Source organism: Dryobates pubescens, chromosome 11 (genome assembly GCF_014839835.1).
Source record: "Dryobates pubescens isolate bDryPub1 chromosome 11, bDryPub1.pri, whole genome shotgun sequence".
NCBI lineage: Eukaryota > Metazoa > Chordata > Aves > Piciformes > Picidae > Dryobates > Dryobates pubescens.
This window is the reverse complement of record NC_071622.1, coordinates 26,363,033-26,390,828: the sequence shown is the minus strand read 5'-3', so window position 1 is coordinate 26,390,828 and position 27,796 is coordinate 26,363,033. Positions and strand designations below refer to the sequence as shown.

At 39.0% G+C, this 27,796-nt stretch overlaps 1 protein-coding gene across 1 annotated transcript; it reads right to left on the bottom strand.

Annotated features, from left to right (window-relative positions):
* Positions 1–524: 524 nt before the first annotated feature.
* ZBTB41 (zinc finger and BTB domain containing 41) lies at positions 525–14,686 on the bottom strand. Its single transcript, XM_009904338.2, has 10 exons — positions 13,488–14,686; positions 11,776–11,983; positions 10,985–11,054; positions 8,643–8,790; positions 7,808–7,937; positions 6,127–6,222; positions 5,545–5,651; positions 4,041–4,146; positions 3,010–3,098; positions 525–1,892 (listed from the first exon to the last, which is right to left on the bottom strand). The coding sequence occupies exons 1-10, from the start codon at positions 14,608–14,610 to the stop codon at positions 1,249–1,251; spliced, it is 2,721 nt and encodes a 906-aa protein (XP_009902640.1). The 5' UTR covers positions 14,611–14,686; the 3' UTR covers positions 525–1,248.
* Positions 14,687–27,796: the final 13,110 nt, after the last annotated feature.

Genomic DNA, 27,796 nt, shown 5'->3' with positions numbered 1-27,796 from the left:
ACACAGAACAATTATTTGTAAAGTAGGCTTAAAATTGAAAAGCTTGATGAGGTTGAATTGTAGTAGATGTCACAGTGAGTTACACTAGACTTGTACCTCAGAATGGTTCTTTTGGAAAAAAAACCCTTATGTCTAGCAGACAAAAGGCTATAAATAATTCAAAACATAAAATACTCTACAGAGTTCGAGTTTGTTTTATAACACAGCACATGGAAGCGAAAACCAAAACGATTTCACTAGCAACTCACAAAGATTTATAATTATTATTTCCCCTTTTTTTTTTTTTTTTTAAATAGAAGTTGAGAACTGTTCTGGAAATAATAGTTTTTAAATTTCTTCTCTATCACAGATTACCTGAAAATGGGCATGCTAATGTGGGACCCTGGTGTAACTTGTGCCAATCCTTTACAACTGTGGATAAATTAAAACAACCTTGCAAATACCCCCACTTCTTTCTAAGTTAAGACTGTGGGGAACACTTTAGGAGACAATCAAGACTGCAAAAAAAAAAAATCAAGAAAAAAATGCATATTAAAATGATATAGGACTAACTGTAGTAAATTACAACAAAACCACTGTCTAAATCTTCTGACATAATTCAATGTTAGAGATCATGGAAGAATTGAGAAGCTAAAGTCAGGCAGGAGGATCATCAAACTCCCTGTTTAGCATGTTCATAAAATGTCTCAATCACTTTTCTGAAGAATTTAGTTCCTGTGTTCACTGACTAAGCTCCAGAGTCTGGCACACTTTTAAACCCCCCCAAATATTCCTAAAACTGTATTTTGTGTGAAACATAATTGAAAGTTTTCAAATACCCCTGCCTGTCCTTACTTACAGCTTTTAAGGAATTTGATATAGTCCTTATTATTCTTCCAGAATGCTTTCTTTCACACTTAAAATATTAACTCAAAGTGAGATGCAGAAAGGCAAACAATACTTTTTAAATTAATAGTCAGATATGTAATTACATTTTTCAGCCACTATCCTTATAAGACATTTCAGAGCATAGTTTTTAAAAGACTGTCTATAAGATTTTAAAAAACTCTTTAAAATCACAAGAAACACTCTTCCGATATGCATCAAAATGTGCCTAAATGTTCAAATATTATGTAAACAAACCTGTGTATCCAAAACTATGCAGAAGACTCATGAGTCCAAATAAAATAGAAAATATAAATCTTAATTGCCATATCAGCCTTCTGATGGCTAATGGCTTAGCAAATTAGGTGGAATGTTATGGTCTGATCATGAATGTTCATTGTTTGAAATATTCTGGACAGCAGGAGCTGTATCTAGCCCCAGTAAAGTTCCAAGATATGACTGGTCTCTAGGATCCAGCATTTGCTCAGGCCTTACAGGATGAACAAGATTTGCAGGTTGTGGAGTAAGAGTGTATTTCTCTAGAAATGCCAGATCTGTGGCTCGCTGATAATCGGTCTGCTCAGGCTGTGGAGGCAGCATGCCGTGTGACTGTGCAGTATGCTGGACGAGATCAGCTTGTGGATCAGGCATTTGAACTGGAACCAGAGTCACAGGCACACATACCTCTGGAGATACATTTGGGAGCAAAGTTTTGTCTTCTGATTGATACGCTTTGGACTGTTCCACATACTGTTTAGCCTCAGTTTGGTAGACTTTGTCATCAGAGGTGTACTGCACTGGCAAGGACACTAGCTTTTCCTCTGAGGATGATGTCAATGCCTCTTCTGCAGCCTTTGAGCCATGAACATGATCAATATGGTATTTCAGCTTATCTTTTCGTTTAAATGTTGCATTGCAGTGATGGCAATTAAAAGGTCGAGCATCTGAATGAATAACCATGTGTTTTGTTAATGTCTTCTTAATTCTAAAGCACTGATTACAGATTTGACATTTGTAGGGTTTCTCACCTGTTATGACAAAGAAGTAAGAATTAGTTAATTCTGAGTAACACCACGACACACATAAGAATGAAAATACATACATAGATTATGGCATAAATACCTAGCATAAAACAATTTTACTGTAAACACAGAGCATAGGCTTAACATCCAGTTTGGAATCAAAGGTGCTTAGCAGTTTGTTAAGAAGCTGTTATTAACATGCCCTTCTCCTTATACAGATTTCTTTCAATACTTGGGATTTCTGTCAGGTATACACAAACAGAATATAAAAACATTATTTAAAAAAGGCAAATCAGTCTTCAAATTGTGATGATACTGGTATTAAATGACCTCAGTTTGTACTTCTACACACTTCAGAAGGACAATGATTTTCCTGAATGTAAGGCAGATAAAAAAAAAAAAAAAAGACATAAACCTTTCCAAAGGGATTTCAAATCCTTGTTTAAATCACCACTCCACATGTAGTACTCTATGGGGTGACCTCATTGCCCTCTACAACTACCTGAAAGGTGGTTGTAGACAGGAAGGGGTTGGTCTCTTCTCCCAGGCAACCAGCACCAGAACAAGGGGACACAGTCTCAAGCTGTGCCAGGGGAGGTTTAGACTCGAGGTGAGGAAAAAGTTCTTCACTGAGCGAGTCGTTCGTCATTGGAATGGGCTGCCCAGGGAGGTGGTGGAGTCGCCATCCCTGGAGGTGTTCAAGGGGAGATTGGACATGGCACTTGGTGCCATGGTCTAGTTGTGAGGTCCGTTGGGACAGGTTGGACTTGATGATCCTTGGGGTCTCTTCCAACCTTAGTTATACTGTGATACTGTGACCACAAAAATGATTAAAAAGTCTGGGAAAAATTGGCAAGAACACACACCAGTAAACTAAAGAAAGAGGTGTAGAGGGCATATCACAAACCTGCGTTGAGGATTATCAGTATTTCAACTGATACATTCAGCAGCTAGGATTCAGGAATAACCAACATACATGAAAGAATAAAGTTCCGTTGCTTCCTGCTACTCTTGCCTTGAATGCTCAGCAAGCATAATGAATTAAATAATTCCATCAGTATGTTGATACATAAAAATACATTCCTATGTGTTTTATGGGTTTGTTGCAGTTTATTGTTTTTACCTGAATGTGTCCTAAAATGCATTTCCAAACTTGATTTCCCTTTAAAAACTTTCTTACAGACTTCACACTGGTGAAATGTTGCTTTGTATCTTTAAAGAAAAAAAAAGAAATCTTGTATTAGATATTTTTTTTTTAAAGAACAGAATGAGAATAATGCTACGTGCACAGTCCTTTCTATAATCTTTTAAATGCAAAATAGCTGAATACCAAAGTTTCCAAATCTCATCACTAATGTTCATATCTCCTGGCATCCAATACCAATAAAGTCAATCAAATACTTTTCAACATCCAATCTTATTCTTTGCTGGGATTGGCACAAAGAGCAAAAGCCACAGAAACTTTTTTTCTGACCCCAAAAATATCCCTAACAGTTTTTGCCCAACATCCACGAGAGGCTTTCCCTTTGGCAGAATCATGCCCTAAGAATGGTTTAGGCTATTGGCTACCAAGAAAAGACAGAGTAAGCAGAGTACTACACTTCCAACACTTTCTATGGTGATTTCTACACAATGCTAACAAGTACAAGCAGTTAAAACACATCCTTTGAATGATCTCAGTCTATTTGAAATCACTGAAAGGCTCACTTTTGGAGCTCAAGAATGTAAAAACCCTATTTAGTTTTCAATTTATAGACATAACTGAAGTTCCAAAGTTTTCAGCACCACTAATCTGCTATCAGCAGATTAGAAAATAACTAGGTGTAGGATAGTTCTCACAGTGCTTAAATCATGTTTAACTCAGTCTTAAAAGGCGGCAATAACAATATTACACCAAACCATCCATTTAGAACAACACTGAGATAGCTGAGTGACAGATAAAAATTTCAAACTTTATTAATTTACCTAATTATAGTACATCTTACTTAGGGTACTTTTCTGACACCCACTTCAAACCGTCGTATCTCTGTATCAAGACTAAGGAAACAGGCATGACAAACAGAGTACTAGAATTCTGCACAAACATGATTGTCTCAATAAAATCAGTTACAGTACAAATGTATTTACACACAGTTATAAAAAGTCCACACTCACTTCTGCCAAACTTTTTCTCCTAGATGAACGCTTTTATAATGAACAGTAAGGTGATCTCTACGGCCAAAACATTTTCCACATTCCTCACACTGATGTGCTTTTTCACCTGCAAGGGCAAAATTCAATACATTTGGGTTTATTCTTATGGAACTTATTAAATGTCTAAGAGCTGTAATTGTTAACCATATAGGAGATCCATGTTCAAAGTCCAGCCAATCAAGCTCTTCCTTATCTTAGAGAATGATTCCGTTAGTGAAGAACAAAATTCAGGGAGTAGGTTTGTTCTACCAAGGTAAGGATTTTACCACTTGTTATATATGATTAATACCAAATGTTTAGTATTTCTACAAAGAAATTTCCATTCATAAGTTACTGCATGACAAGTACAACTGAATGACTAAGAGTCTGCTCTTGCATTTTTATGACTCAAAATGTGGGATCTTCTATAATTCAGGAGATTTAAAGAGAAATTGATTTTAAAATACCAATTATTTTCTGCTACCAATTTTTAGAACTTAAAATTACCTCACAGTATTTATCTTTTTAGTTATCCTGACATACATAGTTACCTTTTTCTTTTATGCTGCTGTTTAAAAGTATCCTGATTCTTTTTAGCCATCTTGAGTTCTTCCACAAAGTGGCACAATATTTCTTCTGTAAGACTGTGGACAGTCAAAGAATGTAACTTTCTAGAGGGGGAAAAGCAAATAGAGTAGAAAAGAGGATTTTTTTGTCTGTGTGTACTTGACTTTTCAAAGATTTCTTTGTTTTATAGCAGGCATTATGATTTCAAACACCAAAAAAGAAGCTGTCCTTCAAAATAAAGGCTCAGAAAGTTTAGACTCTGATCACTTTCATAGTTTCATGATGCCTAGAAAGCATTTTGTTTTGTAGAAGACCACATTCCCTTTGGCACCTGTTCTGGAAAAGGAGAAGTCCCTATTACATTTTCATTCTTCCTATACATAACATTTTGGATTCTTTTCTTTTTCTTCCTGATCATCCCCATTTGGCTGTTCTCAGGGTTAACTCCCACCACCTTCCTTCCATCTCTCTTCCACATAACAGAGACTTCAGAAACCCCTCTTTGATGTTCTTACATTAAAGTGATCAGTGTACAAACTTTGACAGAGACTGTAACAGCTTCCTCGGTGTTGTGGTAATAATGTTGCACACAATTGCTATTAAAAAAAAGAAATCTGAACTCATTGGAAAAATCCTCCTTTTCACTTTTGCTTTATTCTGTTAATTTTAAAGCAATTCACTGTTACATGTTTTGACTGTCCCTCAGCTTTTTATGTTAACATGGAGGAAACACCTGGCTATTAAAACTTAAAAACATGTTAAGATTTACTGACTGTAGTAGACATTAAAAATAGCGAGAAGAACTTTTATCAGGCCCAAAACATTTTAGGTACTGAAAAAAATTCCATCATTAATTTTTTTTATTTGATGTTATTTCAAAACAGTCATTTTGAAGCCAATTTTCAAAGGAGTTGCCTACCTGAGTGTATTTTTTTGTGTTTTGTCAGATGGTCATGCCGAATAAATGTTTTCCCACATTCTTCACATTCGTATCTCTTGTCATCATGATGGACTCTTAGATGAAGTCTGCACATTTATAGTCATAACCATAAAATGCCATTTTGTTAGCATACTCTGCACTGCTAATACCATGCAAAATACAGAAACACAGTCACACAAATACCAGGAAACAACCTGCAGTCGAGGTATGCTTAAACTGATCTTGGAAAGCTAGAGAGAGCAGAGCTAAACTCTCATATTTGACATAAATTTATGAGGACACTTTATTCCTCTGCTTGTTTTCTATTTGAATAGCAAAGACTTAGAAGTTTTAGATATGTAAGAAAGTTAATTTTGGCATAATGTTTGTATGGGATTCTGTGTTTAAATGTCTTCTCACAGTTTATTAATATATTTTCAATAATTAAGCATTAAAGCATTCACTGACGCTTTCAGAGTGAATAAATCCAAACACATGCATTACAAAGAATGATGTTGCTAACAGTATGCATGTATATCACAAACAAGACTATTTACTAACTTAATTCACAAAAATCTGTACCTGTAAGAGCTTCCATGACGAAAACTCTGCCCACAAATACTGCAAAGATGAGGCTTCTCTCCACTGTGAATTCTCAGATGTTCTTTCAAAGTTGTTCTGTTTGACAAAGGCAGCAAAATATAATTTTGAGCAATGTTACTGTGATTTTAAACTGAAGCAAACTATTATAGTCTCAATTTCCTTCTCTCTGATGGATCACAGTATATCCAAGTAACCGCATCAGTTTATTCAGATACACCCACATACACATACATTCAAAGGCAGTTTGTCAATCCACTACTTACTGAATGACCTGGAATGAGAAACAATACACACCAAGGAACAAAACATTGTTCCAAACAAACATTTGAACAAGATACAGCAAAGAAACCATCAAATTTTACACTATTTCTGAGTAATAATGTCCTTGTTCCTGTATGTATATCTAAACCAGAACTTTAAAGTCATACTTAAAAGATATCTAGATCACAGATGTTAACTCATGAGAGAGCTTATTTTAAAATATGTATGTATTTATACACATCTACATACACATATGAAAGTCTACTTTTACTATCACTTTTTCAATTATAGGAAAAAACACATGCAGGTGAAAATTCCTCTCAAGTAAAGGCATGAGAATAAAATTTACTGCATACACAGCTAAGAAATGTGTGAACTAAATGGAAAATTCTTTGCAATGTGGAAAACTTAGAAGACGTTCTTTATAGAGCAATGTGAGACAGCTGCACTTTAGCCATGTAAGCAACAGTTAAAAAGGCCGTATTTTTTCCCCTCATATGCATAGAATAGAAATGGTGAGGGGTGGGATCTTATTCTCATAGCTTTTCCATGTTCTTTTTCTATATACTAGAATTTATAAGCTAACTTTTAGAGCTTTCCCTTTTCAAAGTACTAAATTAACAATTTTTTCCTCCACTTTGAAAAGCAGCAGGAAAGGCAGATCATAGAATTGTAGTAGAGGATTACTCCATCTTCTGTGAAACTGTGTCTGCAGAAGTCAAATTTCTTCTTAGTTTTTCCCGCAGGATGTTTTTGCACAACACAGGAATCGCAAGTGAAGTGAATTAATGGTATGACCTCCTTAATATAGTTTTGCTTCATAACTCATTACCTACAGTTATCACCCTTAATTTTAGAGGTCATCAGAAAAATCATATGCTACCTGTGTCCCTGACGCTACCTTTTAATCACAGAATCATAGAATGGTCTGGGTTGGAAGGGACTTCCAATGGTCATCCAGTCCAACCCCCTCCCCAATAAGCAGGTGCATCCTCAACTAGATCTGGCTGCCCAGAGCCCTGTCAAGCCTCACTTTGAACATCTTCAGGGATGGGGCCCCAACCACTTCCCTGGGCAACCTGTTCCAGTCTTCCACTACCCTCTTGGTAAAGAACCTGTTCCTAACATCCAATCTAAATCTGCTCTTCTCTAGTTTGAGCCACTGCCCCTCATCCTATCTCTGAAATGGTCCAATGTTCCACTACCCTCTTGGTAAAGAACCTGTTCCTAACATCCAATCTAAATCTGCTCTTCTCTAGTTTGAGCCACTGCCCCTCATCCTATCTCTGAAATGGTTTAATTAATGTTAAAAACTCAAAGCTAAAACATATGCAAAATCAAACACAGCACACTATATATTTCTCTGTTCTGCAGTTCAAGTAGTCTCAGAACTCCTTACCGTTCCCTAACAGATTTTCCACAGATGAAGCATGTCCACTTTCTCTTTCCTCCATGAGTACATTCTATGTGGCGCTTCAGATTTCCTGTATCGTTAAACTGGCGGCCACAAATATCACAAGGGAAAGGCCCTACAAGGAGATAACACACAGAGCATTATTCACTGTCAAGAGGACCAGATCAGCTTGTTGTGAAAATTCAGTTCAATTTACAGAGCAAAAGTTTTGTCTGACAAATGTTTACCATGGTCAGCATACTTTAACCTGTGCACTTTCTGTTCAGCTAAGTTTTTTCTCACACCTAGTATTTTCACAAGTTTCATGATTGTAGAGCAAAAATTTAGAATTAATAGTCAAAAGTAATTAAGCCCACTTAAGACTGTTTGAAAAAAACAAATTCCCACTGCTACCACCAAACTCTTTCCTACCTGGTAGAAATAATTAGTAGCAATAAAAGTATTTGGAATACTTCAGGATGAAAGCAAAAGGTCTTTGGAAAAACTTCAGGAAGAATCTGACTCCATAGCTGCGAACCAATTTAATGCTTTTAAAACACATCTTTAAACCAAAACTGATTAATTCTTCTTCCCACCCAAAATTTTGCATTTATCTAGGCACAATGTAGTACCCCCAGAAGACACTTGAACAGAAATTAAAAAAAACAAACAAAAAACAACAGCCAACAAAAGAACCAACCAACTAACAAACCTCCCCCACAAAACTGGAGAGACCTGGAAAAGGAAGTGGGGTGAAAACCAGATTGATAAGAACATACAAAGGTGGAGGAAGGTTTTACTTTAAATCTATTCTTTACATGTCAGAGGGAGGTTTCTATACCGAGATGGAATTTTTCTTGATGTTTCAGCCTTGCAAATCGGGATTTAAAGTGCTCTTCACAGTAGGTACACTTAAAAGGTTTATTCTGAGAGTGAAGGATCATATGCTCTTCTAAATGAAGTCTTCGGGTGAAGAATTTATTACAGATCTAAAACAATAATACACACTGTCAAAAACACATCTGCTAGAAGATTTTTTTTTTCCTATTCAGAAACTCTGTTTAGCTCTTCTGTTCTGCAGCAACATAAGATTAAACAGCTAATACTGAAAAGCACACTCTATCCCAACTTTTAAAGCCTTGCCTTCTATAAAAAACCCAACTGCACTACATAAATCAGGATGGCAGCTCATGGCCAACCACTGGCAACTCCTGCATACAGTTAAACACTCCTCCCATTTTCTTACTACTCACTCCAGCACTTATCAGGTCTCAACATAGTAACTCAGCAGAAAACAGCCCAATAAATAGCTTTGGCTTGGTTTTGGATGATGAAATAAGCTCAGTTGGACTGAGATAAAAGCTGCTGTAATATACATTACTGCAGATTTAGAGTCATTCCTGTTCCTTTATTTCCTCTGGGAAATTCTCTAACAGCACGTATTAAAGAGGAAATTCCAATAACAACAAAGAAATGTAACGTAAAATATACTTTAGAGTTACAGAACTTTCATAACGTTAAAACTGTGAGCCTTTAAGAATTTCTTTCAGATTAATAAAAACCTGAATGTACAAGAATTAGCAGTCATTAAAGTAAGCATGCAGTTCAATCACAGAATTGAAGCCACAGCTCGAATTTAGGCATTTAAACTAGGTATTACAATTTAATATCCGAGTCCTGTTCTTCAATATAAATCAACAAGGTGTTCACTGATTTCACTGTGAAACTGTTGCCATTGTTTATAGTAGCTGCGTTTAATACTATCTAATTCCCATGCACTACATCATGCATTTTCTCAGAGCATTTTCTCCCAAATCAGCAATCGGAATTAACAGATTTGTTTAAAAACTCATTAAAGTGTAAGGAAGTGTAAAAAGTGTAACAGCCTTCTTGCTTGTCTTAATAGTAAAGAGGAAAGGCTGAGGGAGCTGGAGCTCTAGCTTGGAGGAGACTGAGGGATGACCTCATTAATGTTTATAAATGTGTGAAAGGTGGGTGTCAGGAGGACAGAGCCAGGCTCTTCTCAGTGATGTGAATGACAGGACAAGGGGGCTGCCCAGAGAGGTTGTGGAGTCTCCTTCTCTAGAGACATTCAAAACCTGCCTGGATGTGCTCCTGTGTGACCTACTTTAGATGATCTTCCTTTGGCAGAGGGGTTGGACTACACGATCTTTCGAGGTCCTTTCCAACCCCTGTGATTCCATGATTAATACTCTACTGTTTCTGTGAATTTGCTCGTATTTTTCAAGAATTAAAGTATGGTCACCAAACCCTGCTGCTCACACATGTACTAAGGCATACAACAACCTGAAGAAACCCTGAAGCTTCTATTTGTGGCATCTCCACCCTCAGAAAACAGTAAACCTGAAAACAAAGTCACAGCTTCTATGGGTTCTGTCATTCTCCAGCTATTACAGAAGCTGAACTTCTACCCTTGCTTTCAATTACAGTTCATTTTCAGTGCATGTGGACTGTAGAATAGCAGCAGCTCACTTTAAAAATAACCTGTTATTAATAGAAACTTAACATTTTCAAGCCAAAACAAACAAACCATGAAGCTGATTTTAGGAAATCATTCATCAGCTAAGAGCACTTTCCAAGAAATCAACAATGTTGTGCTATTGCGCCTATGGCAGCAGCCAAATAGAGCATGTGAATTCCACAAACTCATTTTTACAGTAGATGTAGTTTCACACATCTCTCTTTGGAAAATCAAGGAAAGTATTCTATGATTTTAGAGTTAAATTCAGTACAAATTCACAACTCTGCACATAAAGCTAAATGATAAAGTTTTTTGGATTTAACATATACTATCCTCTCTACAGAGAGAGCCCTCCAAAATATATACTTTATGGTCAATGTTTGATGAGCATAATTAATGGGAGAGCAAATGCTGTTTTTAAATTACTCATAACACTCAAGTCTAATCAGTTGCAAACTGATGTACTTAAGCAATGGTAATAACTGATCACATTAAAGAACACTGCCTTCAACTATTTCAGAATTCAATCTGGTATTATCTACCTTGTCACCTGTACATACAGCACATAAAGAGGAAACTTATACTATCACTCACAAAGCTTACTGAAATTTCACAGAACCCCGTATTTTCACTTAAGCATTCAAGTCACAAAACAAAGTATGCACATGAAAAAAAAACAAAAGTACTGAAGTATTACATACATCACATTTCCAACCTTCACTCTTTGTCTTCTTGATTGAAAGAAATTCTTGTACATTCTCTGGATGAAACCTAAGAGAAAGACAGAAGCTGAAAGTAGCTATAACTTTCTAAGACAAAGATCATCCAAAAACTAAAATATGCACTTCTATCCTTCATGTGTCATGAAACTTCATCACTAAACCAGCAGAACAGAATACTGCTAATTAAGCCATTCTAAAGAAAGAAATAACTAGAAAGCAGTGTAGACACCTGTCGAATCTCACACAACAACTGGGAAGACAAAGGACACTTTTAACTCTTAATGCTTGATGGATAATTTTAAAAAAGGGAATAAATAGCATCATGTAAATAACACTACAATTAGACCTACCAGACAAATTATTCACCTAAAAGAATCTGCATGGAAATGATTTCTCCACCTACTATCATCAACACTGTAGCATCAACATTTTAAACCAAAGCAGGTATTTCATTCTGCCTCCAAATTCAAGGCAACACTGGTAATTGTTAAGAATGTTGTGTTCTCATTGACTCTGCTAGCTAAGCTGAGCACCCTAAAATTTATAACCAAAATCTACTGCTGAATACCCACAGAAACGCTATTTAGTAAGTCCTTACAGCAGGTTAGTTGATACTGCTAACCCCCTTGTTCTCTGAAAAAATACTTATTTGAAAAAACAGGTAGAGAAATAATGCAGAACTTGCTGTGTGCATACATACATTTGTCTTCACTTTTGAACTGAAAAACCCCAGTTCTTCCAAAGCGTTAGACAAATTTGCTCATACTTGCCTCTTGACATGCTTCGCTAAAGTCTTTCTGCTTGCATGCAGTTTATTGCAGTAGGGACATTTGTGTTCCTTTTTATGAAAATCAGTGTCACTAGAGTGTTTCTTTCTGTGCACTGTCAGGTTGGACTTTGTTGAATAGCGCTGATGACATATGTCACACTCAAAAGGCTTCTCCCCAGTGTGTACACGTGTATGGCTCTCATATTTGCCTGTACAACAATAATAACAACAATCTATTAGCATGAACTGCAACAGGTATCACCTAAAATAAACACATTTGGAGATTGTTCTATGGTATCTTGTGGGGGTCTGTGCCCTTAATATGCCACAGTATCTCTCTCAAATGGGGTCAAGATCTAAGTACCTTCCCACACACATCTAAAGATTACTGCTGATTTACACCACCAAAAATTGCAGGGTGATCACATGCATTTCATCCAACACTTCCATCTTAACTATTTTGCAGATAAAGAGTAAGAATAAAAATGCTCTGTAGCCTGTCAAATGCGTGAGGGTTACACATCCTTCTTGCTCCACCCTATGGCATACCCAGTTCTTAATTACTTAAAGTTGCGCTACTACTTTTTCATTACACATTCTGAAGTACTGTTTCAGAACAGGGAACAAGCAACCTCGCAACACTTGGTATTTTTAAGGTATTTTCAAATAACAGAATGAATGATACAGACTATTGCAAATTATCTGTATTTGTGACCCAAGATACTACCATAAACAAAAATACTGTCTCATTTCTGTCACACTGCTTGGAGTTCTCCCTTGCGTTTGTGAGTCTTTTCCTGAGGATAGAACTCCATCATACACTGAGGATTTACTTCCCTCAAGTCAAAAGCAGCCTCTCTGCTTTGTACTAAATAATATTTCTGTCTCTGAAGAATATGCATCATACTTTGGGCAGTTAAAGAAAGGAACTGTTTCATTCCAAACTCCCATGACTGAAATGTGGTCAGTGCCTTACATCATAATTTAGCATTTATTCCAGCTGAAAGAACACAAAAATTCTGGAGTACAGTAGTAATTTATTTTTAATGCGGGTAAGGAGGAAAGTAGGAAAGTAATGGGCAGCTTATGATTGGAATTTCTACTCTTCTGATACCCCGAGTAACTGTCTACACATGTAGATTTGACAGTAACATAAATGATCCTAACAGAACAGATTAAGCTGACAAAGTATTACTTGGTCCTAACCACAGACCAGTAAGACCAGGGTAGATGTCAGTGGCTAGGTCCAAAGCATTCATGCATTATACAGAAGAATTTCAGGTTGTTTGACAACGGTGCTGTTTTACCATAGCAATGTCATTAGCATTGTTACTTAATTTGGCAGAAAATCCAGTACAGGCCTCAGACTCCCTATAATTCATCATGTAATATCTTGCTAAATTTCCCTCCTTTTTTCAAGGCTAGTTTTACATACCATGCTAACAACCAGAATCCAGAGCAGTGAAAGAGAAATAAACTTAGTATTTGCAGATTTTTCAAACAATGCACTCGGTTCATTTATTGAGACTGTTTAGCATCACAGACTGAACAAGTTAACACATTTTGAAAAATTAGCAGCAGACTGGATCAGTGAGATGATCCAGAAATTCTCATCTTCACTCCCTAGGACAGAGAAAAAGCTCAGTTTATTTCCCATACAAACAGCACCACCATATGGTAAAAAGGACAGAGATCAAGCTAACTTGCTCTTACCTATTCGATCAAATTTTTTGTCACACTTGGGACACTGCAGTAGCTTTTTGCTGCTGCTCTGAACGATGACTGGAGCTAAGCCTTCAAGGATATTTCCCACTGAATCAACTGCCTCAGAACCCTCTTCAGTATCATTCTGTTCTTTTTCACTTTGTTCTTCAGACTCTGAATCTTCACCTGACATTTCCTCTTCCTGTCCCTCTTCATCAGCATTGCATTCACTTTCACTGTCTTCAAATTCACTTCTGTCAGATGTTTCCTTGTCAGAACTGATTTTTTCCAAATTGCTTTCAGAGACATCACCACTTTCATTGTCACTGTTGTCAAATTTAGCTGGACATTTACGATTTCTCGTAGAACGCCTAGTGGAAAAGTTAGCATTCTCAACCATCTTTAACCCATGTTTTCTTTCCAGAGAAAGAGATCTGTGGGCTTTAGCCAAATGATTCTCTAAGGCCTTCTTGTAACAGAAACTTCGACCACAAAAAGTACACTGGTGACTATTTAATAGTTTGCCTGTCAGTTCATTGAGTGTTTCTACAGGTGTAGGCACATCAGTTACCACATCAGTCTGTATGTTAGAAACAGTTTCATTATTTAGTAACTTCACTGCATCTATGATATCCAAAAATTTTGCTGCTTCCAGAACTAATGGAATTTCATTTTTATATACAAAGAACTCAGAGGTGTAGAGAAACTCAAGCAAATGCTGAAAGACAGAATGAGTTACATGATCTAATGTGACAACATCGGTGCTTGGATTTTTGCTCAAGCAGGCATGGAAATAACTACTCCCAACGGCCACAACAACTTTGTGAGCACTGAATTCTTTTCCTTCTACAATTATGAGTAAATCACAAAATGATGGATGCTTCTGTCTGTCATCATTTAGGTATTTAAGCAGATTTTTGTTATACTGCAATGAGCTTAGGAGCTTTCTTTGTTCTGATGATGGTGAAAGTTCTTGCGAAGACTCAAGCTGATCTGCAGAGGCTATTTCTGCAGACTTTGAGACAATTTCTTGCGCACAGTCTACTACAAGAATTTGTTCTGAAGTATCTTTCTCATGGCCAAGATGAACTTTTTCCTTCAAATTTGCAGCGAGCTGTCTCCTTTTCTTCATTGCAGAAATGCAACTTCAAACTCAGGAGCTTCATAGGTGACTAGAAAAAAAAAATCTTGTGAAGACTGTTCTGCTCTGGACCTTGAGAAAAAGAAGGTAGCAATAATTTTATAATCCACAAAAGAATTATGATTCAAATTATATATTAGTACATAACTACAACTTTCTATTAAGGCCTTCTGTATTACACACAGTTTCATCTATCCTGCATAACTCAAGCTTTTATTAAGTTACTAACCTCAACACTTCCCACTCCTGACCATGGCATAACGCCACTCAGACCAACGAACCGAGTACACTGCCTATTATTAGATCCAAACAGGCGGCTGGGGCTGGTTTTGTTCGTCTCCTAGACACATACAGCCCGCGAAAACTCGCCGGGATGGGCGTACTCTGCTGCTACTATTGCACTGAAAAGCACTAGCTTTCTGTTTAACCGCAACACCGCAAACCAACCCTTCTACTTTTCCTGCCGACCGCGTCCCCTCGGGCCAGCTCAGCGACCCGCCCGGCGCAGCCCTCTCTCCGCGCTTGTCACCTCCAAGTGTCAAGCCCGCGGTCGGGATCCCCGCCTCCCTCAGCCTGACCCGCGGGCGCTGCCTTTGTTCTCAGGCCAGCAGGTTTGTCGCGGAGCCGCGGCCCAGCCAGAGCGGAGCCCCACGGCACCGACCTCGGGGGCAAAGAGGGCGCGGCGGACCCGCCCCCTTCACGGGGCTGTCCCTGAGGGCCCGCGCGCCCCTGCTGAGCAGTACTTAAAACGACCGCGCCCGTCCCCACCCCCGGCTCGTCCTCTCCTCTGCTACCCCAACGGCGAGGCCTCACGCACCCGCGCGGCGCCGGGCGCTCCCCGGGGCCCGCTCGGCCGCTAAACGCCGCCGCACTCCGCACCCGCCGCTTCCGGGTCCCGGCGCCGCGCGCAGCCTCACTCCGCGCGCCGGCGCGAGAGGCGACGGCGGAGCTTCCGAGCCTGCGCGAGGGGGCGGAGCGGGGTGGGGTTTCGCCGGCGGTCCCTCGGCAGTTCCTTGTCACCCTTCTTCCCCCTCAACTGCCGGGCAGAAGCTGGCGGGGTGGGGCCGGGAAACGGACGCGGGCGGGAGCCATAGGGTGGCAATGAGCTACTCGTGTCCGTGGCCTCCGCAGCCGGTGGGCGGCGGGCAGCGAGGCGTTTCTCGTGGTGTGGCCGCTGGGGGGCAGCAGTGAGCGGAAGGCCGCGCCTGGGGCTTTGCAGAACGGCAGAGACGGCTGCACCCCTAGCTTGAGCGCAAGGCTCCTTGACGTTGCTGTGTTGTGGCGAGTGCGCCTTACCCATCCTCCATAGCTGGGTTCTGGCACTGGCCTTTTCTCGAGTATTTTAATGTACGTACCTGTGAAGTTGCCAGGTTTCGTGGTTGGTGCTGTGCTCTTACGGACCCCATACGTTTTGATTGAAGTCTACAATTTGCTTACTTTATTCACTGTAGTACATTAAAATTATAATACTCGTTTGAAATAATAAGTATAAATTCATTCAGTTCCGTGAAATAATGACATTATCAATGTTTTTCTCGCACTTAGCTTCTGGGCATCTTCTCCTTTAGGATGTCTTGGGCTTGATCGACTTTAGGTAGTGTTAAGCTGTACATAAACTGTACCAGAAAAAAAAAAAAGTCTCATTTGGTTTTCCACGGAAAAGAGCACACTTTGAAAGCAGGGGGCTGTGTTTTAAGCTGAGCCCTACATTTCACTCTAATCTGAAGAGCAAGTACATAAAAACACCACTGAGCAGGTAATGGGGTTCTTGGGACTTACGGTTTCCATAGCATATGTCATCAGTTTGGAAATACAAAGCTACATGGCTCATGAATTTTCATGACTGAAATACCGAAGGACAATACAACCTCGATAAGAACAGTTTTACCAAGAGGAAGCCGAAAGCTTACAGCAAGCGAGCAAACTGTTCTGTGGATTTAGTTGTCACTGCACTGTAGGGGGATTCACAGCAATCTGTAACTATTAGATTGCCATGGACTAGAATTCCCACACCTGTTCCTCAGCATCGAAGAAAAAACAATGCAGATACTCAATGTACCTAATTATTTTTTTCCAGAGACTACATTTATGCATGTACTTGGGAGATGCTTCAAATTCAGAAAGTTTAATGCTAAGTAGAAGCCATTTATTCCTATTTAAAGCCAAACATAGTTCATGTCTTTAGATGGAAGTGAAGAATTTAGGCCAGAGAAAATTATTCTAGGCATAATTACTTCCATTACCAGAATTCAGAGTTATTATCCACCCTCCCCACAAAGAAAGTAGAATATGCATCTCTGCGTTATAGCATGGACTTTGCCTCAGTCAGAATTTTCTTTCCATTGCACTTTAAGAAGTAAATTAAATCTCTTTGTGCCGATTGTTTCTTCTGCTTTTGGTTGCTTGTTGTTTTTGGGGGGGTTGGTTTTGTGGCTGAGGGTTTTTTTTGGTTTTTATGGCTGGCTGGTTTTTGTTACTGCTTTCAGATAACTACCTAAATTTTTATTTATTTATTTTTCTTATATTATTCACTCCTTGTTAGGTATTACATAGTTTCTTGCAGTGTACAAAGCATGTACATCTCTCCTAATTGCCAAAGCAGGCACTTTGACTTAGCCCAAGCCTGGGTAATACTTTTTCTTGTCTGCTGTTTTATGTTACATGAAGGATTTAGTTCAAAGGAAAATTATACAATGCTAAGTGATCCATTACCATGGCTGGCATTGCTACAATAATTACACTCTGGAAGCAAAATGGCCTTGAAGTCTTGGGTCATTATGGTTCCTTCAGCATTAATTCCTTTATTGCTAAAGTGGTACAGGCAAAATTTAACTATATTAATCCTTTTTGTTCTAATGCTTATTCATGTTAAATTTTTTTGCCAGTTAATAAAATAATAGTCAAAAAAAGCTGACTCTTACAGTAGAGAGCTTCAATCAAAGAAAGAATAAGTATTTGCTCACCTGTGTGAGACTATACACAATTTGTAAATGCAGGTGTTTATTTGTCCAAGAAAAGGCTATATTTATCAAATAAATATTCTGGAAATTGTTGGAAATTGTGAAGTAGGTTGGTGCTGGAAGGTTTGGTGTTGGAGGAGGCACTTTAATCTCAAAATACATGTTCTCTAGCTCAAAATCTTCACCTCTGAGATACAGTGAAACTAGAAATGACAGATATTTGAGTCAAATACAATTTAAATAATAATCAGATAGGGAATCCACTCTGATGTTAAATATGTAGCTGCCAACCAAACAGAAATAAAATTACATGAAAATAGCATTCAGATTTTAAGATCTGGATGAGTAATTCCAATTTATTCCCAGTATTTTCTTTAGCAGCTATTCACAGTGAGTATCCAGTTACAAAACCGGTAGCACATACATTGATATTCCTTCTAGACAGTCACCTTCACTGTGGCCACAATTTCTATCTAAGGTATATGTCTATGTCTCTATTAGTTTTAGAGGTAATTTAACATGGGTACGTGGTGAATGACACTGCTGAAATATGACCCATGCTGTCATTCATTCTTTTTTTGTATCACAGATGTGTCAGTGATGAGTGGGACCTAGGGAGGAAGCCACAAAGCCTATATTTCTTCTAGTCTAGCATTTCTGTATTTTACTGCCAGTCACCACATACACACAAATGTTTTGAATCAGGCTGTGAAGTGAAAAGGTTATAAGATTGTCTAGAGACTCCAAGTTTTCTAGCCAAGAGTGCTGAATAAAGTCCATTGCTGGAACCATTGCCAAGACATTCTTTCAAACAAGGCATGAAAAGACCACCCATGTCTCTCAATTCAGGTCTCTCAGGGGCACTAATCAACTGAAGGCTTGTACTATTATGGATGTCTTGCCTGATCAACAGGATTCACATGTTTCTCTTGTCTCCTCTCTAAAGTGTGGCAAGTGAAATAAATGTGTAGAGAGGGAGGTCAAATCCACTAGCCCTATTGGCCATCTGAGAAGCTTAACACAAGGAAGGGCAGACACTGTATCCTCTGCATGGGCTCTGTTCTCTTGAGTTTTCTACCGTAGAGTGTGGGTTGAATAACAATGATCTTGGCCATTGGCATCTCTTTTGGGGGGGTTAATGCAGCATGGAAGTTGCAAAGAGCTGTACGGCTACAGACTGCACAAAAGCAGATTTCTTCCTGGAATTCTGTTCTGGTGCAGCCCTGAGGTGAAGTGAGCAGGGGCCAGGAACAAGACACTCAGTGCTGTGACAGTAAGGCAGAAGTTTGCTCAGTCTGAACTCAGTACTGGGCTTGCTCTACAGGTAGATTCATAGGTGCACTGCATTCCCTTTCCAGTTTGAAAAATATTGCAACTGAAGAAGTGCTTGTGTAGAAGGGAATTGCCTGGACACATTCCTGCCAGTGCTTGTGGTGCTGTCATCTCTGCCTGCTCCACTAGTGCTCAGTAGCCTGGGGGAAAGCAGGGGGAATAGGAGGTAAGCTGAACAGGAGAGAGTAACACTGCAGGAAGTACCTGGTCTGCCCCTCTACCAATGTAAATCTCAGGCAGTGGTACAAATATCGCTAAATTCAAGCTGCAGCCCCTGTCTGAAACTATGTAAAGGAGGACTCCCCCCCCCCCCCCCCGTTGTTTTGGACCATGCTGTCAACAGAACAAATGAAACCTTTTGCAATAATACACTAGTATCATCAAATAAGCATTTACCTATAAATAAGGCAAGCACTGGGGAGAAATATAATAGCTTTTGTTAGGTCACATGGTGTATCTGCATTAAAAACTAATCAGCTTTGGGCTTGTGACCTTGAGGTTTTGCGTGTCCAAAATCATCTCTTTTTTTCCAACCATATTAGCTGGATTATAAAAGGTATTGTCTCTCTCAATAAACCTTGTCCTGTTTATAGCCTTAGACCATCACAACAGCAACAATATTATCAAATTCCCCGTAAAATGAGCAAACCCAGACTTCCAGTACAGGAATAATATTAGTTCTCCAAAACACGTTATGAGAACCTATGGTGTATAAACATCTTGAAAAAGGTTTCTCTGCATCTTGCAGTGCTGCATTCCCATTGCACTGTGTGATGAGAGACCTGTAAAAGCTGCTGGAGTGCCCTGTGTGCTGAAGCCCTATTATGAGACAACAAGAATTTCAATAATGAAGGGTAACAGAGAGCTGATGTCACTGTCACTTCTTTCAGTCAACCAGAAACCAATTATCCCTGGCTGACAGCCTCAATTAAATCATTGGGTAGAAGGAAATGCCAGCTATCCTCCCCTCAAGTTAGGTAATTGGGGATTTATTATGGTCAGACATGGTGCAGTTTGTTGGGCCACAGGATACGGGTAAGGGCTGTTCTGGTCTCACTCTCTCCACTCATTCCATAAGTATTTTTTTAAAAATTATTTATTTTTTTTTTTAACCCTAAGAAAGTAGTTGCATTTTACATTAAAAATGCTAATCTTTTAATATATACTCTCTGTCATAGTAGGAATCTGAAGGTAATTTTGTCTCTCTCTTGAAATTTATAGAGAATGTGGTGGGAGTTCTGCCATGAAAGGCCTCAGGTTGAAGCTTTTTACTGATTTATACCTAAAACACCAGGTCTTTGATCCTATTACTCTTACAGGGATATAGAGATTTCAGCTCATACTAGTTTGAAACTTGAAAGCATGATTGACATAGTATTAGGCTAATGTACTGAGGGTTTGCCTAGTTTACTGTATTGATTGATTGAAGCTGAAGAAACAAAGCACTGAGTGTACCAAAGTTAGCACTTAGTTGTGGCCCTCCTTAAGAAATGCATTGCTTGTGATGAGACATGAGGAGCTACTAAACTAGCTAGCTCATTTACATTGCCAATTTTTAAAGCTTTTTAAATACTGCAAGCAGTCCAGCTATATCAACATGAAGTTCCACAAGAGCTAAATGCCCAGTCTGTTATCCAGCCTAGCTTGTTTAGAGTATGGCACAAGACAACTGCATTATTTATGCCTGGACATAAACATCTCCTGGAATTACTTATGGAACAGAACTGTTCCTAGGGAGAGCCATCTTGTGTATCTTTCCACAATGCAGCTCTGTTGCTCACCTGTCTATCCTATTGACCAGCAGTGCCTTCACCGAGTCAGAAAGACCTCTGATAGATACACTTACAGCACCTCTGTTCATGCTATTAGAGCCAACTTATGGTTGCTTGAGCTACAGAACATTTACATTGCCCACTGGAAAACAGAATTTGGTGCACAGGTTAAGATACAGCTTTATGTGCTTATTGAAACATTTGTGTACAATGTGCTCTGTTATTTTTAGAAGATTAAAAAAAATCCCACTTGCCATTGAAAACATTTCCAGAAATAAAATACAATTCATAGACATTTCTGAATAGGGTAAAAAATTAGAAGGCCAACAATGCTATTATGTTGAAAGGTTAGTGCATGAAGCTGGCAAATTACCAGCAGCTTTCAAACCTTTGTATCCTTAAATCATATCTGCTAATTATAAGGGCAGCTAGAAGCAGTTAGATAAGCCTGCTAGTTCAGTGTTTATCAAGGCTTTCCAGAGCACCTCTCCTTCCCTTTGTGATGAATGTTCACATGGTTACAGTTGTCAGGCAATCAAAATTCATCTTGCTCTTGGAGAGGCAGTATGCTTCAAGGTGTAGGAGGAGTTTAAAATGCTATTTTGCACTCTCCCTAATCACTATCCATTTAATTTGTAGATGCCATTTATTTTTCATTATGAAGTTAAAGGTATGTGTAATCCAGAATACTTCCCCCACCACCCAGGCACATGATTGTGAAAACTGAAGGATGTTTTAGGGTTATATGAGCATTGTCCATTTACCTGAGCCCAAACTACATATTCTGTGATGCACTGCCACAAAACTGTGTCTGATGAACATTGGTGCTAAAGTCCAAATTTGATGTCAAGACTTCTCAGCAGCTGCCTATAAACAGCAATCATATTCACCAGGGCTTTCAGTGTATTGGAGGAAGTTACTATAAAAGTGCTGTATTTTCTTAAAAAAAAAAAAAAAAAAAAGAGAAGAAAAATAAAATAAAATAAAATAAAAGAAAGTCTAAATGTGTTATACCCAGGAAATGGAAAGTGCTGTGTGAACTTCAGCCTATGCAAAGATCTCAAGGTTGCCAACACACAAAATTTAGGATGCAGTTCAGCAACTGAATTCAGCTACAACCTGGTGATTTAAAGACCCTTCTGGGTGCTAACAGCGTGTAAGTCAATTTCAGAAGTAACATCCACCCTTTTCCCCTCTCACATCCAACATGATGTTTAGGGATCAAGCTGTGCCATCTCCACCCATGGGACATTTTCCTTTCACTGGTGCTATCATATATGTTGTCTTCACTGAGGACAGTATCACCATCAGTGATTAAAACAGGTGTGAAATATTTTGAATCAACACAAGTTTGGAAGCCAGAATGTTTCCTTTTACCTTGTGAAGGACATAATTCAAACTGACAAACTTTCAGGATTTAGTTTGGTACAAAACTGTGAAGTTTGAGAAATGCATTGGCATTAAGATGAATGCTGTCTTAACCAATAACTTAGCAGGAACTTGATATCCCTTTGAGGCACTTGCTTTTACCTGTTGTTCTCACAATATTATCTAGCACTTCACCACAGAGGCCAAGATTTCCAAGTGGAGTTTAGTACTTGCCAGAACCCACAATGAGATACTTCAGAGATGCCTGCAGGGGAATTTTGTTCTGTACTTTCTGGAAGTCACATCCTTCAACTGGAAACCTGGATATCAAAATGCTCCAAATCATCAGATACTTTTCAGAATGAGTCAATACAATGACTGAACAATGAAAAACAAATTATATAGGGGATAATAGAGATCAGGAAAAATTAAGAAGCTTCTCTGTCTACCTGTCATAAATACTACTGTTTGATGAGTACTGTGTTTTTCATTTCCATTTCAAATAGCAGTACTTCAAAATGGTTTAGCACTGAAAACAAACATTGAAAATGGCAATAAGGCAAAACTGGGGAAAGAGTTGGTTTCCTGGCCCCTAGCCCAGCGCTCAGCCTATGAAACCAAGGTTGTCAGGTTTCTCTGTTTGTGAAGACCAAAATTTGAGCTACAGCTGAGAACCATCTTCTCTTTCCCAGCATCTCCATATGACTGTAATTATCATCCTGCCCTGTCCCTAGGACAAGTACAGCATTTACTAAAACTAAGACGTTTACAAATACAGTGTGTGCTAAAGCCAAGCAGCCTGGGTTACTACTCCTGCCTTCCCAGTTCTCAATTTTTGTTCTCTTCACTGTCGCCTGCTGGAATTGTTTGGTCTGAATTCCTTCTGAAACTACTTAGTATTGATCAGGTGAGGTGAATCTATATACTAAAACATTTTCCAAATATTTTCAAAACTCTTGCTTGCCTTTACAACTATATCCTCCCAAACTGGTGGGGGTGGGGGGGGTGTGTGTTTAATATAATTCCAATACTTAGAGTTTTAAGGCTTTCTGCTTTGTTCTATAAATTAGTTCACTCCAAAGGAAAGGCAAAAAGAGCATTAGAAGAGGATTTGCAAGTCTTTTAAAATGTCTACTCTGGTGAAATAAGAAGCATAAAGATGAAAAATAAATGTACAACCTATTTGGCACTTAATATATCAGTCCTTTTTAAAAAACACTACTTGCCTCACTTTGTCAAGCACTCCTGCAACCTTGACAGTCACAGGAAGATTATTGGCAGAGACAGAAACTTCCTGATTAGACGGTTCATTAGCAGCAAGGTACAGAATACTAATTGCAAATTTTCATCTGCATTGACAAGGCCTGACCTAGCACACATCTGACAGTGGAATTGCTTCCCTGGTGATATCAGCCACACATAATACCATAAAACCAGATTATTTTGCAAAAATTCATCAAAGATGAGGCTAAGTGAATCACACACTAATGAGTTCTGCAGGTCCTAGGGGAATCCTGTTGGACCTTACAAAGTCACTTTGTTTTGCCTCAGTGTAAAATACTCAGGAGACACGATATGGAAAACCAAACAGCTTAAAGTCCTTGCCAGAAATGCAATAATTTTAACAGTATGAACCTTAGCTAGTATCTTTATCATATGCAAATGCTGCTTGAAAATTGTGTAGCTGCAAATACAGTTGGAAGTTGTTACCATTTGAAGGGGGAACTTTAGGCTGGTCCCTGACTGCAAAGACTGAAAGTGAAATAAATTATCATTGCATACAAAAGAAAAATAATTATAAGGTCTATATAATTCATTGGCTTGCTAATGGGAATATAGAACAGAGGCCTAAACAGTTCTTGCTCTCTTTTCATTGCCTGTCGCTACTGCATGCAACTTCTCGCTCTTCTCTGTGGCCTTGCCAGGGATCTCTGTTTTGACTACTGTGTGAGGTGATGGGAAGGAGGGAGGGAGTGGGGGAGGAGGGGAACAGGTCCCCTGCACCCATCCAGGGGGGTCTGAGTAGTTTCTGTGTCATTTATAAATTGTAAATATATATCGTACATATATATTGTATCTTTTGTACATACTCACTGTATTTCATATTTCTAGAGCTTTGTTTGTAAATATAGCTTCATTTGCTTCCAAAACCTTCTGAGCTAGTCTGGCAATTTATTTTGGGGGGTAGTTTCTCCAAATTAGTTGGGGGATAATTTCAACCCACCACAGAAGTGGAGGCTGGGTTATGGTTCCTACCATATCTATCATGCTAAATTAGATGAATCACCTTTACAGTTCTGTAATCTTTTATTAACGGTGTATTTTAACAAGTCAAAATCCTTCATTATTTAGCAGGAAAATGGCTACATGGAGAAGCAAAAAAGCAGTCATAACTTCAAACATCATGTTACATTTAAGAAGCAATAGGCTTGGCAGGCCTTGCAAAATAATTTAATATATTCAGATAAAGCCCTTCAGTTTCCTCAAAACATCTCTAATCTGCAAACTGGCAGAAGTGAAAGTGTGTACTTTGCTGGGTCTTCTGCAAGCACTGCTCAGGCTGAAGAAGGAATAAAATGAGCAAAGCATTCAGAGGGCAGATCTGTGCACATCAATAAATGAAAAAAGCAGCTCAGAAGAAGTAGTATTTCCAGACTAACGTAAGAAATTACACGTGGTTGTAAAATACTTATCCAATGATCTCTTTTAGGCAGTTAGCGTTACAAGTGTTGTGGGAAAGCAATGGATGTAGCTCATGTTGCAAGGTGCCTAATTCAAATCTATAGCCATTTTGTTAATGAGGTAGTCAACTTTCTGCCACAATACAATGCCCTATCCACAAGACCTTTTATCCATCCCTTATTCCCATTGCTTTGTCCGTTGTGTGTTTGTTTGTCCATAATTGTTCCTAATTACCCAAGAGGCTACAAGGTAAAACAAAAAATGCTATCTATGACCTGTCCAATACAGAGAGTATGAGTACCATAAACTGGGTGACCTGCTCAGGTCTGTTGTTCCAGACAACTCCATTATCCTGAGTTTTCAGTAGATTCTTCAGAATGTATTTTAATGCTCAGACCATGATGTCACACCAGAGCATGTTCTCATGCCCCATATTTCAACTGAAAGAAAGTCTTCCAGGGCTGAACACATATCTGTGATGAAATTCAGCAAGAACTTAACAGAAGGTATAAACAAGGAGCACTGACTGATGCTAGCAAGAAAAGCTAAGGACTCGAGAGGAATTAAAAAAGAGATCCTAGAGCTGTTTTATAAAGTAGAAGCTTTCTGCATTAGGTATAAGAAACTGGGGAGAGGAGCTTGTGCATAAAATCTAATGATGTATTCAGAGAGTTGCAGGATCATATGGACGGGAATGGACCTCCAGAGGTCTTTAGTCCAACCACTTTCTCAAAGCAGGTCTAGTATGAGAAGGTTGTCAGAGAAGAACTTGTCCAGCTGAATTTTGCATATCCAAAACCACTCTAGGCAATATTATCTTTATCTCAGTCACTCTTTCACTCCCATGAAATCACCCACCTGCTCCTGATGAATTACCAGTGTTTTAACTGCTTTATTCCTGAATATTCAAATAATTTCTCTCTCTCTCTCTCCTTTTTTTTGTTTTTTTTTTTTTAATTGACTGGTATATTGAATCTGCAGGTCTTCAGACCAATTATATTCTAATGATTGTTGAAAGTATGCCTTCTTCCTTAAATTTCTAGATTAGCACACAGTAAAGGTAAAATTAATCAGCAGTTGTAACTGCCATAAGATGATGTATCAAATTCTTGTTAATGGAGACCATGTCAACGAAAACAATTTTAAAATTGTTAAAAATTATAATGGAAAATCTTCTAAGTAAATTATATGGTAAGAAATTTAAATACTAATGTACTTAAAGCAGGCAATCAGCATTGAACTCAGCCACATAATTTATCCTAACAGAAGAATTCCCACATGGCAGAGTAATATTTTTGTATTCAGAGTAATATTTTCATACTCATGTTTTAATGCTTACATATTTTACTAGGTATAATTTCAAACAGTAACTAAATAGACAGATGGCAAGGAGAGGAAAACATCCAAGCAACTATAAATGTACATATTAAGAAAAGGAGGTTACTAAAAGAGAAAGAGATGAAAAATACAATAAGCTATTTCATTGTATTTAACTTTATAGTTATCTAAGTGCTTTCTAGTAAGAACCCAGCTCATCATAATGTTTATAGAGTATGGAATTAACCAAGTTGGAAAAGACTTTCAAGTTCATCGAGTCCAACCTATCACCCAACACCATCTAATGAACTAAACCATGGCACTAAGCGCCTGATCCAGTCTCTTCTTAAACACCTCCAGTGATGGTGACTCCACCACCTCCCTGGGCAGCCCATTCTAATGGCCAATCACTCCTTCTATGGAGAATTTCTTTCTAACATCCAGCCTAAACCTCCCCTGGTGCAGCTTGAGACTGTGTCCCCTAGTTCTGTTTGTGCTGCCTGGGAGAAGAGACCAACCCCCACCTGGCTACAACCTCCATTCAGGTAGCTGTAGATGGCAATAGCTCATGACACTTGCCACGAAACCCAGCCCGGTTTGCCATTGGCTAGATAAGAGCTCTTTGAAACCCCTGAAGAGCAGTGGATGAAGTGGGGAGGCTCAGCCTATGTGAGGGTAGAGGCCTCTTGAGAAGCAGAAGGAATAGAGCTCCTGGTGCCAGAAGTCAAATGTGGTCTGTAAAGATGTGCCACAAGGTTAGGAGTGGGTGACTACAGCTGCACATGAAGGAGGTAGGAAAGAAGGAAGGGCTTGCAGCAGGAGAAATTCTAACATTTCTCAGTTCACTGAACTGAAAAAGTGGATGTAAATGTACCCATCCACTGTAAACAGCTTCCTTAAATTCATGTTAGCATCAACAACCTGCTCTCTACTCACCTGAACTGGGGATAAAGATTCCACTGAACTGGGGAGAACAAAAGGCAGTCCCAAATGTATTGAGCTGTTTTACAGTAGTGTAACACAGCAGTGGCCAAGCAGATATTTCAGGTTTGTTCCTGGGCTTGGGAACAGCTGGTCTCTGCACTGTGGCAAGGACTGTAGGTGTGAAGCATTGAGAGTCAGCCAAGACTGGTAGAAGTGAAGATACAGCAGAAGAGGAGATACACTGCTAAACAGGCAGCTCCTCTCTTTCTTGGTCTCAGAACCTGAATGATACTACAGCAATCATTGTATGGTATCGCTTACCCATAATAAACATACAAACTTCATGCCTGGGTTTGTAAGGTGCCAGAGGGCCAAAGTTTGGATTGGGATCATAGCATCTGAACATGGCTGCTGGAACTGTTGCTGTCTTCCTTCTCTTTTCCTTCTTTGAACCCAGGCCAAGGCTTTAATATCTGTGAACAAAGCTGTAATCAATGGAGACACTAGACACCAAGACAGCTTTGAGCAGAAAACTGTGCTCACTGCTGCATGGCACATGTGCTGTTGTGGCAGCTGCTGAAGACTCCTGTGAGTATGGGCAGACTCATTGCACTGGCACCATCTACAGTTTTCTAAGGCCAGCTCTGGCTAATCAGAAACAGAGTGCATTCCCTGCCCCCGTCCCCCTCACTTCTTGATCTTGCTATATCACCCCCCACATCTCTAAGTGACCTTTTCCTCTATAAGCACTTCAAAATTCCAACACAAACTGATGAAACTTGGAGGATCTGTGCCAGCTCCCAATTATTATGCTTTTTAGTG